The sequence below is a fragment of the Canis lupus genome, chromosome 21 (genome assembly GCF_048164855.1).
Source record: "Canis lupus baileyi chromosome 21, mCanLup2.hap1, whole genome shotgun sequence".
In the NCBI taxonomy this organism is placed as follows: Eukaryota; Metazoa; Chordata; class Mammalia; order Carnivora; family Canidae; genus Canis; species Canis lupus.
This window is the reverse complement of record NC_132858.1, coordinates 3,628,066-3,640,873: the sequence shown is the minus strand read 5'-3', so window position 1 is coordinate 3,640,873 and position 12,808 is coordinate 3,628,066. Positions and strand designations below refer to the sequence as shown.

General features: G+C 54.2%; 2 protein-coding genes across 25 annotated transcripts in view; one reads left to right on the top strand and one right to left on the bottom strand.

The window, feature by feature from the left end:
• Window positions 1–1,234, top strand: part of GPHA2 (glycoprotein hormone subunit alpha 2) — a 32,826-nt gene extending 31,592 nt beyond the window's left edge. For 20 of the 24 annotated variants that reach the window (XM_072789808.1, XM_072789799.1, XM_072789793.1 and 17 more), the window contains 3 exons: window positions 352–454; window positions 617–801; window positions 913–1,234. In XM_072789808.1, the coding sequence (XP_072645909.1) occupies window positions 352–454; window positions 617–801; window positions 913–1,014 (390 nt within the window). In that variant the 3' untranslated portion in view covers window positions 1,015–1,234. Of the gene's footprint in view, window positions 1–351; window positions 455–616; window positions 802–912 lie in introns of those variants that run through there. The other 4 variants (XM_072789794.1, XM_072789797.1, XM_072789792.1 and 1 more) reach the window with 2 other exon arrangements.
• PPP2R5B (protein phosphatase 2 regulatory subunit B'beta) lies at window positions 1,228–9,757 on the bottom strand. The gene is made up of 14 exons (XM_072789788.1): window positions 9,402–9,757; window positions 8,473–8,929; window positions 7,526–7,722; window positions 6,831–6,932; window positions 6,600–6,692; window positions 6,340–6,470; window positions 5,230–5,289; window positions 5,021–5,129; window positions 4,428–4,481; window positions 4,305–4,355; window positions 4,062–4,181; window positions 3,081–3,208; window positions 2,754–2,855; window positions 1,228–2,021 (listed from the first exon to the last, which is right to left on the bottom strand). The coding sequence occupies exons 2-14, from the start codon at window positions 8,669–8,671 to the stop codon at window positions 1,874–1,876; spliced, it is 1,494 nt and encodes a 497-aa protein (XP_072645889.1). The 5' UTR covers window positions 8,672–8,929; window positions 9,402–9,757; the 3' UTR covers window positions 1,228–1,873.
• Between the last annotated feature and the right edge of the window lie 3,051 nt (window positions 9,758–12,808).

Here is a 12,808-nt window from a genome sequence, read left to right as displayed (position 1 = left end):
GGGAAAAGACATCCCCACTCACTGGCTTGCCTCACCCCAGTCAGAAAGACCAGCCTAGGGGCACCTGGGTGGCTCAGCGGTTGAGTGTCTGCTTTTGGCTTGGGTCGTGATCCCAAGGTCCTGGGATCGAGTCCTACATCCGGCTCCCTGCAGGGAGCCTCCTTCTCCCTCTGCCTGTGTCTCTGTCTCTGCCTCTCTGTGTCTCTCATAAATGAATAAATAAAATCTTAAAAAAAAAAAAGAAAGAAAGATAAGCCTAACCCTGGCTCATTCACCTGGAGGCACACAGTAAGGAACTCCCCCTCCCACCTGCACACTTATCTAGAGATAGATATCCACCCGCTGTTTCAGATACCCATGGCATCTCCCCAAACGCTGTTCCTCTGCCTGCTGGTCCTGGCGGTCACTGAAGGTTGGGGTCGGCAGGCGGCCATCCCAGGCTGCCACTTGCACCGTGAGTAACCCTGAGGGCAGACAGCTGGGTGGGAGCAGAGAGCTAATGGACAGGTCCAGAAGGGCGGGCAGCACCCTCAATGGACCCACACTGAGATTCCAGTGACAGAACTAGGTGAGGCTTCGCAGAGGCACTGTCTCCCACTTGCCTGTCTCCTTCTAGCCTTCAATGTGACAGTGCGAAGTGATCGCCAAGGCACCTGCCAGGGCTCGCATGTGGCACAGGCCTGCGTGGGCCACTGTGAGTCTAGTGCCTTCCCTTCCCGGTACTCTGTGCTGGTGGCCAGTGGATATCGACATAACATGACCTCCGTCTCTCAGTGCTGTACCATCAGTGGCCTGAAGAAGGTGAGAAGGCCCAGCCCAGCAGTGGCTCTTTGGCGGTGGGGAGACAGAAGAAATGGGAACCTAAGATGGCCCAAGGAAGGTGAGTGAAACACGGATACTTCTCTCCCACAGGTGAAGGTGCAGCTGCAGTGTGGGGGGGACCAGAAGGAGGAGCTGGAGATCTTCACAGCCAGGGCCTGCCAGTGTGACATGTGTCGCCTTTCGCGCTACTAGCTCATCCTTTCCCTTCCTCCTTTGCCTTGGTCAGAGGGTTTGAGTTGGAGTATATCTTGTATATCCCAAGCCTCATTCAGGACAATTCCAGCTTCCTTAAGATTCTGTGATTGTCGCCAGTTTCTGCCTCTCTCCTACCTCTGCCTGGCCTCCTAACCAGACTGTCATCACTTCACTCCCCTCTTTGTACCTACCCCTAAATAAAGCAAGCAGTTCTCAAGTTTCTCTCTTTATTAAGTCTACCCCCAGCCAGGGGAAGGGGGAAAGACCATGGTAACTGTGACACCCCCCCACCCCAGGACACGGGGAATCTCTTCTGCCTGTGCCCTCACCCCTCCCCCTGCCCAATAAATAAAAAGGGGACAAGGAAGTACAGGGTGAGGGAGAGGAGGGAAAGAGGATGCCCCAGGCCCAGGACAGTGTCTGTGTTGGGGGTGAGCTGGGGAGAATAAATAGACCATGGATCCCATGGTAGGGTGAGGAAGGACCTCATGCTGGCACGAGGCGGGGCAGGCAAAGGGCTGAGTCCCCTTGTTCTAGGCAGGAGCAGGGTGGGAACCTGCCTGCAGTCTGGAGCCCAGCTTTTCAGGGCAGGTACAGTACCCAGTGGCAGCTTCCTGGTCAAGCCTGCCCTGGTCAAGTCCTGCCACATAGGCCTGAGAGTTCTGTTGCCAGGACCACCATCTCCTCTCCTCCTCTCCCCACAGTGAAAGCTGCCCACAGTGGGCCAGACAGGGTGCCCTCCAAGCCCACTCTGGCAAGGCCAGGGGTAGGTGTGTGTCTCTCTGGGCCCCTGGGTAGGAGAGGGGATGGAGGGGCTGATAGCTCTGGATTTAGCTCCTCCCCTTCTAGGGGATCTCTAGCTCTGACCCCCACTGGTGGCCACCTGGGGTGTAAGCCGTTGGAGGGGTGTCTCTTTGGCCCCTTGGGTCCCCTGTAACCGGCGTAGCCGTAGCTCCTCCAGGCCTTGCCATAGTTCCTGACGCTCCCGGGCCTTCTGCTGCTCCCTGGGGAGAGAGAGTGAGGCAGTTCCCCTGCCCGGGCCCACCCACAGTCCAGCCTCCCTCACCACCACCCAAGTATAAATGGACTCTAGGGCAGCCCTGGTGGCGCAGTGGTTTAGCGCCGCCTTCAGCCCGGGGCGTGATCTTGGAGACCTGGATCGAGTCCCACATCAGGCTCCCTGCATGGAGCCTGTTTCTCCCTCTGCCTGTGCCTCTCTCTCTCTCTCTTCTCTCTCTGTCTCTCTCTGTCTCTGTCTCTCATGAATAAATAAATAAAATCCTTTAAAAAATAAAATAAAATAATAAAATAAAATAATAAAATAAAATAAAATAAAATAAATAAAATAAAATAAAATAAAATAAAATAAATAAATAAAATAAAATAAAATAAAATAAAATAAAATAAAATAAAATAAAATAAAATAAAATAAAATAAAATAGAATAAACGGACTCTATGGGATCCTCCACTTAGGGAAGAGAGCACAGGGAAACTGTCCCCTGACCGCAGTCATGAAGCTGAAGGGGAGGAAGTTCCATACCTGTAAGAAGACTTGGGAGCATGACTGGAGGGTGCAGTGGGGAGCCAGGCATGGATGGCCCAGCAGGAACACAGGGAGAGACTAAACTTCTGATCACACAGGACATGGGCCATCCTCCTAGGCTCCTTCCAACCCCAAGGAGCCAGCTCCTCCCTGCCTTTTCCCCTCTCCCCCCATGCCCAGCCCAACACTCACTGCTGCTTTTCAAGCTTGTAGGAGGCTGTGAGCTCATCAAACAGCTTTCCATTCATCTCCATGAACGTCTTGAGCACATTGTAGATCAGAGACACGATGGTTCTTGGCAAGGTCCAGGGAAGGGTGAGGAAATGGGAACCACTTCAGTTTGGCGCTGCCTCCCTCCCTTGCACTCTGCCTACCCCTGTTCCCCAAAAACACATGCAGCTCTGAACACCACAGGCACTGCTCTCTCCCTGCTCCTTTCCCCTCCCTGATCCTCCCAGGTCTGAACTGCCTGGCCCTGGACCCAGCTTCTGTGGGTTAGGTCAAGGCCTAGGCACTCACTGATTCCAGTGCTCCTTAGAGACTTGGTAGAGGGTCCCAAACACAGCAGGCAGCACAGTGTGGCAGTTGTCCTCGATGAGGCTCAGGATATACTCATTGTTCCAGAAATACAGAGCCCGCTCTGCAACCTGAGGCAGCAAGATGGCAAAGGGAGTGCCTCGTAGGGGCTTCCCTGAATGTGCAAGGCCTGGTATCCACCCCCACCCCTAAACCCAGGGTGCCCTGCCCCCAATCCTCAGGGCTCATCTGACCCACCATAGGAGGCAATGTAGTGAAGAGAAAAGAGCTGGATTTGGAGTCCAATGCTCAGGATTGAATCCTAGTTCCACTACACACTGGACATATGACCTAGGGTGAGGCATTTTAACTTCCCAGCCTCAGTGTTCTCAGCTATAAAATGGGGCTAATAGTAGCTATCTCCCTAGGGCTACTGTAAGAATCAAACAAAGTGTTTAATAAATGTAAATGCCAGAGTCACCATGAGGAAGACCTGACTTCCACCACATTAAGGCCCATAAGAATGGGCAAAAGTCTGCACACATGTATAGGAATATAGCAATTACAGCCAGCCCGAGGAAGTGGAACCAAAGGCTGGGCACTGGAGGGGGACTAATGAAATCAAAAGCCACTAAGAAGAGGGGAGCAGAGATAACAGCTCCTCTGGAGCACATTTCAGTTTACCAAACAGGCTGGCACTACACTCATCACCACCTTGTGAAGAGGTCACTGTGGTCCACTTTACAGACAAGGAAGCTTCTATCAGATTGAAGTGGCAAAGTGATTGCCCAGGGCCCCTCAGCCCATGGGGAGCATGTCTGAGGCCTGACCCTAGGTCTCCTGATCTTAAATCCAGCATCTCCCCCATCAGACCCTGGTGGGTCCAGAGGAGAAACTGAAGGTGAAGAGAGCTGTGTTAGGTGGACTGGTCAGCCCTCCTAGTCCATACCCCAGCTCCCACCCTTCCTTCTTCCCACCCCATACCTGGAAATGGGGGCTGGAAACACAGCGGGCCACCTGCTTAAAGAGGGGCTCCTGGATCTTCACAAACTGGGAGGGCTCAATGACATCAAGAATCTCTTCCATCTCCCCCAGAAACATCACCTGGGGGTAGGGACACAGGAAACAGCTGTTCCCATTTCCCCCCCACACACATTTGACTCCTCTCCAGAAACGGAGCCCTCCTGACCCCCCGCCTCTGGAGGACATCAGAGCCTTTCCTCATACCTCTTTCTGGGTACAGGTTTTTGGCCAGTATTTGAGCAGTCCTCGGATCACCTGTGGGAGTTGAAGTAGAAAAGAGTCAGACCTGAAGGGGTGGGGCCTGCCTTTCCCCCCAGAGGTACTCACATGCTCTGTCAAGGTGGCATCCTTCTCCAGGAACTGCACCACACAGTATGCCAGCTGAGGTGGGGTGGGGGTAGGGGGAGAGGAAGACCAAGGTCAGGAGGGGACCATGACAGGACAGATGTTTGCTCACTTACTGTGTCTCCTCTCTCATTCACTGAACATTTACTGACTGACTACCTAGGATGTACCAGGCACATGCTCTGTGTGCAGGGACACAACCATGTTCTCCCAAGGGGAATATTCAGCAAACTAGACCTTGCAAATTTTACAGAAGTTTCCATAATTGAAATCTACATCACAATCTGTGGGAATATGGAAAGAGAAGAGTTTAATCTTGCCTAGGGCAGGTCAGGAGGGAAAAGGCTGGGAAGGCTTCACAAAGCTGATATCCAAGATCAGCCTTAAAACATCATGGAAATTCTCTAATGTAGATGACGTATATGGAACAGAATTAGCAAAGAGAAAGAAGGTGAGGGAGGATCCTATGAATTCATGACTTAGTGTGGCTTGGAGCAGAGTGTTGGACTGACTGAATGGATGCCCTAACTCTCTCAGGATCTCTTTGCTGTGGCAGGGCCAGGCCTAGGCCTTACCTGGGCATGAAAAACAGACAGTGACTTGACAGAGTGTAGGGGAATCAGGACCCGGACCAGGAACTGCTTGTGCTCAGTCTTCAGGGGCAGTGCAAAGCCATTGATGATGCTGAGAAGGGGACAGAAAAGAGGAGGAGGGCTCAGATGACTGGGCCTCAGTCTTTTCTCCCAGAATCCTGACGCTCCAGCAGAGGCCCAGAGACAGTCACCTTCCTAAGATCTCCAGCAGTTCAGCCACACCATTGAAGTGTTCGAATTCATAGATGAATCTGTGAGAGGAACAGGAGGATGTGGAAAGGCTCAGAACAATGATAGCAGGCCCAGGCTCCTCTCAGCCATCCTGCCTGCCACCCCACCCTGCACAGTAATCCAACTCTCTCCCCACCCAGAGTCTTAGCTCCCTTCCCAAGCCAGGCCCCACTGAGATCCACACCCTCCGCTGAATCACCCTCCTCAGCCTAGGCACTGGTGCTCAAACCTCTCTTCTATGAGGCATTCCAACCTCTTTCTCCCCTAGACCCTAACTCTCATTTTCTGGCCCCCATCCAGTCAGCAGACACCTAGCCTGCAACCTTTGTTCATGCCTCTCAACCAAAAGAATGACAAACATAGTATCTACTCTGCATTACGAACTTCCCAAAATTATCCTGAAAGATATGGCTTATTAGATCCATTATGCAGATGAAGAAATCGAGGCTCAGCAGTTCAATGACACCCGCCCCAAAGTTAATAAGCAGAGGATCTAATGGACTCTGAGATCCTGGAGGACAGGGATCATGTGTCACCTATTTTGTAGCTAACAAGCACAAGAGCTAATGTTTCGGAGTCCCAGCCTTGGTCAAGAAGCTACATACTGTATGCTTTGGAGGCACTGTCTCATTTCACCCTGATGACTGTCCCTGGGTGAATACAGCTATCATTCCCATTCTAGAGATGAGAGAAAATTTGCCCACATTCCCCTAAACATTTGAACCAAACTCAAAAAGGCCAGTGAGCTCCAAAGCCAATCTCAACTATAAGGCCATATGAGCCTCTATGCCCATGGGGCACTGCTGCTCAATACACACCTGCAGGAAGAATCCCTTTATTTGGGTTTTTACGGCCTGGCACATCAAGGGTCAGAAGATTCGATCCCAGGCCCCCAGGACTGACCTAGTTAGTCCCTGCAAACCAGTTCATCTCCCTCAGTCTCCTCATCTAGAAAATGGAAATAAATACCCTTCCCCTGCTGAGCTCATGGGAGCCTCTGGCTCCATCTTCTCCCCTCCAGCTCTCCCCTCCCTCCCCAGGCCTCAGCTGGGCAGGCAGCAGGCACCCACCGGAGAAAGATGTGGCTGCACTGTTTGCGGATGTAGGCCCGGAGCCCCAGGAACTTGCCATAGACCCGGTGCAGGATGGTCTTGAGGTACTCACGCTCCCGGGGGTCCTCACTATCAAATAGCTCCAGGAGCTAGGGGACCCAGGGTCAGGAGGTCAGGGGAGAGAGGCCAAGCCCAGGTCACTTCCATCCTAGCCCAACACCCCTCAGAGAGCTTGCCCCTGTCCCATGGCACCCCCCAGCCTGGGCTCCCCACTTCACCATCAGGACAAACTTTTGATCCACATATCTCTTGGCCACGGAGGGTTGGAAATCTGGACTTTCCAAGAAACGCAGGAAAAACTCATATACCAGCTGGGAGTGGGGACAGACAAAAAGGTGAGTTCAAGAACAGCCTCCTTCTTCCCCTTGCCCTACTGCCCTCCTCCTCCAGTCTAGAGACTCTCTCCCATCTCCTGAAATCCAGCTCCCTGCCTTCCCCAGGCCCCATACCTGCAGATGTGGCCAGGAAGGCTCAAGGTTGGGTTCATCCTCTTCAGGATCAAATTCAGGGTTCTCACTGGGTGGTAGGGTCCGGAAGATATTCACTGAGATCTGAAGAGCAGGAGCAGGGCTCGTTTAGGAAGAGTCCTCAAAGGCAGAAGCCAGGAGGTCCCTTATCCAAAGTTCTAATGAGCCTCAGCACCTGCCCCAGCAAGCAATTCACTCGTCAACAATCACTACCTGAACACATGGAAGCCCTGGGCTGGGGGCTGGGGACCCAGGAGTTAACAGGATACATCTTGCCCTCTACTGGGCACAGTCCAGTAGGGAAGACAAGATGTTAAGTGGTAAGGTCTATCGACATTCTAGTCAGCAAAAAGGAGAGTTCTAGCTTGAGCACAGAGAAACTTCATGGAAGAGGCAGCACCTGAGCCAGACCATTGAACTAAGGGATGTGGGGTAATGCACGCCAGGCCTTGGGAGAGCATAAAACAAAGTGCAGGGTGGGACAGGCCCAGCAGGCACAGAGGTGCCTACTTGGGCCAGATGCAGTGGGGCTGGGGGCAGGAGGAAGAAAGATGCAGGCCTTGAGGCTAAGCCAAAGAGTGTGGGGTTAGTCTTCATGGAAGAAGGGAGCCCTGAGCAGGTCAGTGGGGTTCCATGTCCCCCAATCCTCCCCCAGAGGTCAGGGGCCAGGTGCTTACCATGCGAATGATGTCTGGGTAGACAGGCTCAATGAGGACTCCTCGGGTGCTCCCCACACACTCCACCAGCTCATTGAGTGCTGCCCGCTTCACCTCCTTCCCCTTCAGGTCAGCCACACAGTCCAAAAAGTCAAACATCACCCCACATTGGGCCAGCTTCCGGCTCAACAGCTCATGCAGCTCAGAGGCTGGCACATCTGGGGAGAGGGAAGGGGGCTGAGCCTGTGCCCCGGTGCCAGAGCTCTGGGCATGGGCGTACCCTCCAAATCCATAGAGCAGCCTCCCCGGGCCCCAGGCCCATTGCCCTTGTGTCATCCCCCACTCTCTGCAGAGACCAAATCCTCCATTCCTGCAGGGTAAAGGAGCTGCATCTCTTCTTCCTAACCCAGGCTCAGAGAGCATGATGGCCTGATTGAAAGCAAGGTAAGAGACCCCAGATGCCCGGGCTTTCCACAGGTGCCTGAAACAGCCGTGCCTCCCTCTCAGAGCTGGCACGCTATTCTAAGAGCCAGAAATGGGAAGGAGGTTGGGGGCTGAGGATCTCTTGGGTGCTCTTTGACTCAGCTGGTCGGGGGCCCTGTGGCCCAGGGATGGGGAGACTACATAACAATCCACAGGGAGCCATGCTGAGTACCTGCTCCAGGACCCAGGCAGTGGCCTCCTGGAACCCAGGCTGTGAGCCCCACCCTTGGCCCTAGTCTGCCCCCCAGGGTGGCGCCACTTCCACATGCCCCACCTCCAAGGATGACAGGCCAGTCAGGCCATGCGTCAGCAGAGAGGGCTGGAGGGCTGGGGGGTGGGGGTCATTTCCAGTGCCGGAGTCCCTCATCTGGAAGGGGCCATCTAAACCTTCTAAATGCAACTGCCAGCTGCTGGTCACCACTCACTGCAGCTTTGCTTGCCTTCCCTGGGACACAGGTACCCTGGTAGCCAGCAGCAGGGCTCACCTTTGAGCAGGGGCAGTGGAGTGAGCTCTTGCTGGTTGCTCTGATAGCGGAACTGAGAGGAGCTATGGGAGCGCCGGGGCCGGGCTCTGCGAAGGGAACGGCGGGAGAAGCCATCCACCTTGTCGGGTGGGGGCACAGGCGATAGCCCTGGGGAAGAAGGGCTGGTGGGGGTGCTTGCTGGGGGCAGTTTTGTCTCCATGGTGGCCAGGTGGTGGGTCAAGCCTTCAGAGCCCCAGGGGTTCCCTCTGGGCCTGGAGGATGCCAAATGAGGTGAGGCTGACTAACTTGGGCCCATCCTGGAGGGGGGGGTGCACACAACCACAGTCCGGCCCCCCCCCCCAGGGCCTTTGGCAACTGCCCAGGCCTGGGGGGCAGGCAGAGTAGAGAGGAGGATGGCTCAGGTCTCAGGTCCTTCCTGGGGGTCCCGAAGAGTCCAGTTAGGGTTCTCACCCTGGACCTTTTGAAAATGAAGTCAGGGCAGAGAGACCAGCAAAAGAAACAGAGAGAGCCTATCAGTTCTTCCAGGAGAGACTGTGTAGGGCTGCTCAAGTCTAAGTGCTTAAGTCTTCTTTTTCCTCCTACCCGCACCCAGACCCTAAATACAGGCACAGCCCCTTCCCACAGAAGCATGTTCCACCCTTCTCCCAGACTGAAAAGCCCCAGGTTCCAAAACAATCCCTCTTGGAATGGGGCCTATTCCCCAAACCAGCCCCTACCTAGAATGGGGAACCTCGTCCTCATCCCTGGCCCCTAACAGAACGGCCCCCTTCGGCTCCGCTAATCCAAGCTACCAGCGACTTCCCCAAGAATGGGGGGCTCTATCTCCAAGCACCCCTCCCTCCTAAAACCTAGCAACCTCCCCCCACCTCAGCTCCTCCTTCTTGGCTCCCCAAATCTCATCTGCCTCCCGGTGCGGGGGGGACACTCACTTCTCAGAAGCCCCGACTTCCGTCCCCAACCACCGGGGGCTGCGGGTGGGGAAGGGGCGGCTGCCGTTCAGGGCTCTTTCGCAGCGGCTCCGCTCCGGGCGCTGGCGCTGGCGCTGGGTGGCGGCGCTCCTGGGTTCTCTCTCGGCTCCGCGGGCCCCGGAGCATGCCCCCAGGTCAGCCCCAGGTCGGGGTGCGGGTGTCCGGGGCGCCCTAGGCTGCCCGGGCAGCGTGCGGACCTCTCCTCAAGTCTTGGGGCCAGACCGAGCGCGGCGCTGCGCCGCGGGAGCTCCGGCTCTGTGCGCACCGGCACCCGCCGCCCAGCAGCTCAGGATGACATCAAGTCACCTCCCCCCGCCCCCCCCCCCGGCCCGCACCTCCCCGAGGGCTGGGGGGCGGAGGCGCTGCGTCAGGAAGTTCCTGGGGCCGCTGGGAGATGTAGTCCCTTCGCCGCTTAAAGGGGGCTGTCAAACCAAAGAGGTAACCCCTGCAGGGGCCTGGGGTCAAAGCTTAAGCAGAGTGGGATGGGGTCCACTGGGGCTAGGCCCCCGCGTTCTAGAAGAGAGACTGCTTGGAAGAGAGGACTCAGGACCCTGCACCAGGAAGATGGGGGTGATGCCAGGACCCTGGCAGGAAAGAAGCTCAATCCTATACCAGGCCAAAGATGTGGTCGGCTTCATCTGTGCCCCAGACATCCCACCCGCAGGGGAATCCCACCCTTACCCCAGAACTGTGGACACTTCAGAACCCATTTGGATACTGGCACGGAATTAGTTAATAGTCTGCAGTGAGCCGGCGCCTGCTGGGAGAGGTGTGGTGCACCCAAGACTGCTGGGAAATGCAGTCCGCCCTCAGGCCTGCAGTCCCCCTCCCATCCTTCGCGGTCTATGGTGACATCATGGTCTGGAGTTTAAAGAGCCAGCTTGGAATGGCAAAGCATCAGAGCAGGAGGTGCTCCCTGGTGGCGCTGCCATTCCACCCCAGGCAAGCTGGCCTCTCTGGACCTCCTTTAGCCCCTCTGGGCCCTCAGATGTGATAGTGGGGTCTCTTGTTCAAAACCTTACTGCAGGGTATCCAAGGTACAGGTGGAATTCCAGGAGTTTGGCATTCTGGACAAAAAGTTCCTGGCCTCCAGTCGTGGGTCTCCTTTATGGGACCCGACACCTCAACAACCGTTATTTCTCTTAACTCCATCCCCCACACTACACTGTGAAATCTCCACCCAGGACATAGAGGTCAGGGAGGGGTCTAGGGCCATTTTCAGAATCTTCTCACTCTGCCTTACACCTTCGTGACCACTCAGCTATCTTCCCTGCTACAGAGGGAACCTGGGTGCCTCAGTGATGCCCACCTACTGTAGCAACAGAAAGCGAAGACCATAATTTAGCCAGGCTGGTGTACAGGGCTATACGATTAAACAGCTGGCCAGCAGCCTCCCTGCTCAGAAATCTTCAACATGCCTTGTCCACCTGACCCTTGATGTCCTCATCTGTCAAAGGAAAACCCATAATTTTCTCCTTGCCTACATCCCAGGCTCAGAAGGTGAAGCCCATCCTGCATCCCTGCAGAAAAAGCTGGGGGAAAGCAGGCCCACGGAGCCTTCTACACCCAAGGTGAGGACCCCCAGGCCCAGAGAAGAGAAGTGCTTTGCCCACAGTCACAAAGCTGGGGCCATAGGCCTTCCAGCCTAAGTTAGGAGGGCACCAGCTCCCACCTCTACCCTACGCTCCCTAGGGGCTAGTGCCCTGAACTCTGAGTCTGAGGGTCTCCAGGCCAGAATGACTGTGGAGGGTTCATGTTTTACAGAAGGGGTGTGCTCTGTTTGAGGATTTGGGGGCCTGAATGGTGGAAGACATAAAACTTCCTATAAGTGGTATTGGAACTGGGTCTCAAAATAGATACAATGTCACCTGGGGGGTACAGGGTAAAAATTCTTTTTTAAAATCATCATTATTGAGATGTCATTCACTTACTATACAGTTCACCCATTCTGGCATTGTTGTTTGATGAGTACAGAGTTTCGGTTTTGCAAGATGAAAGAAAAAATTCTCGAAATTGGTTGCCCAACAATGTGAATATCCTTAACACTACTGAATTGTACACTTTGAAATGCTTAAGATGGGCAGCCCGGGTGGCTCAGTGGTTTAGCACCACCTTCAGCCCAGGGTGTAATCCTGGAAACCTAGGATCGAGTCCCATGTCAGGCTTCCATATTCCATGCAGGAGCCTGCTTCTCCCTCTGCCTGTGTCACTGCCTCTCTCTCTGTGTGTGTGTCTCTCACAAATAAATAAATAAATAAAATCTTTTATTTATTTATTTATTTATCTATTTATTTTTTTATGACAGTCACAGAGAGAGAGAGAGAGAGGCAGAGACATAGGCAGAGGGAGAAGCAGGCTTCATGCACCTGGAGCCCGACGTGGGATCCGATCCCCGGTCTCCAGGATCGCGCTGCGCCCTGGGCCAAAGGCAGGCGCCAAACCGCTGCGCCACCCAGGGATCCCAAATAAAATCTTTAAAAAAAAAAAAAAAAGAAAAGAAATGCATAAGATGGTAAAATTTGTTATTTGTATTTTGCCACAATTTAGACAAAATGCAAAACCCAGGCCCTCCACCGTGGACCAAGTAAAAAACCACAGCCCCCAGGCCATCTTCCATGATCCCTTCCACACCTATCCAGATGCCACTGAAGGAATTCCCAGAGGAGCTTCTGGGAGGGCTGTCTCTGGGAAAGGGACAGCCCCTGCCCCCTCAGGACCCTTGAGGCCTACAGCCCCTGGTTTGCCTGATTAGTTTCTACCTAATCTAATAAGGAGAGGCCCCCAAGGAACTCCACAAAGCCTGACCCTCCCCCTTTTCTCTCTTTGGAATGGAACCATAGCCTGAGCCTTCATACCAGAAATACCCCTGTGGGGCCCCCACACCACCTTCCCTCCCAAGAGTATACCGTCTTCTTTCCTCTGTATTTTTATTCTTCCATTCAGCTCCTGCTCCAAGGCTCCGGGCCAGGTTGTGGAGTGACTACGTCTTTGGAATTGGTCTTTGGTGGATCCCATGGTGCATTGAGGGACGCAGTGACACTTTTGTGCTCCCGAGTCCTATTTATTCCTCTACTGTGATGCAGACACAGTGGTATGTCACAGATATGAGTACAGCCTCACTGGAGGGAAGCTGACCCAAGAAGCAGCTACCCCAGATTGGGGGCCTGGATATTGGGAATGGCTCTGTATTCCCAACTTTTATACATAATGCACCCTGTTTTCACAGCAGGGGAATGACTGCGTCTCTTAGTCTGGACATCAGGACAACTTTTCCTAGACTCCAGAATACACTCTTCCATTCCTACTGCCTTTGGGAGAAGTGATGCTTGTTCGTTCACTTGCTCCCTAGGCTCTTGGACACACAGCCT

Coding starts and splice junctions, on each gene's coding strand:
- PPP2R5B (XM_072789788.1), bottom strand. CDS start 8,671: ATGGAGACAAAACTGCCCCCAGCAAGCACCCCCACCAGCCCTTCTTCC. Junction 7,723..8,472: donor TCCACTGCCCCTGCTCAAAG/GTGAGCCCTGCT, acceptor CCCTCTCCCCAG/ATGTGCCAGCCTCTGAGCTG. Junction 3,209..4,061: donor TTTCCAGCCCCCATTTCCAG/GTATGGGGTGGG, acceptor TTGCTGCCTCAG/GTTGCAGAGCGGGCTCTGTA.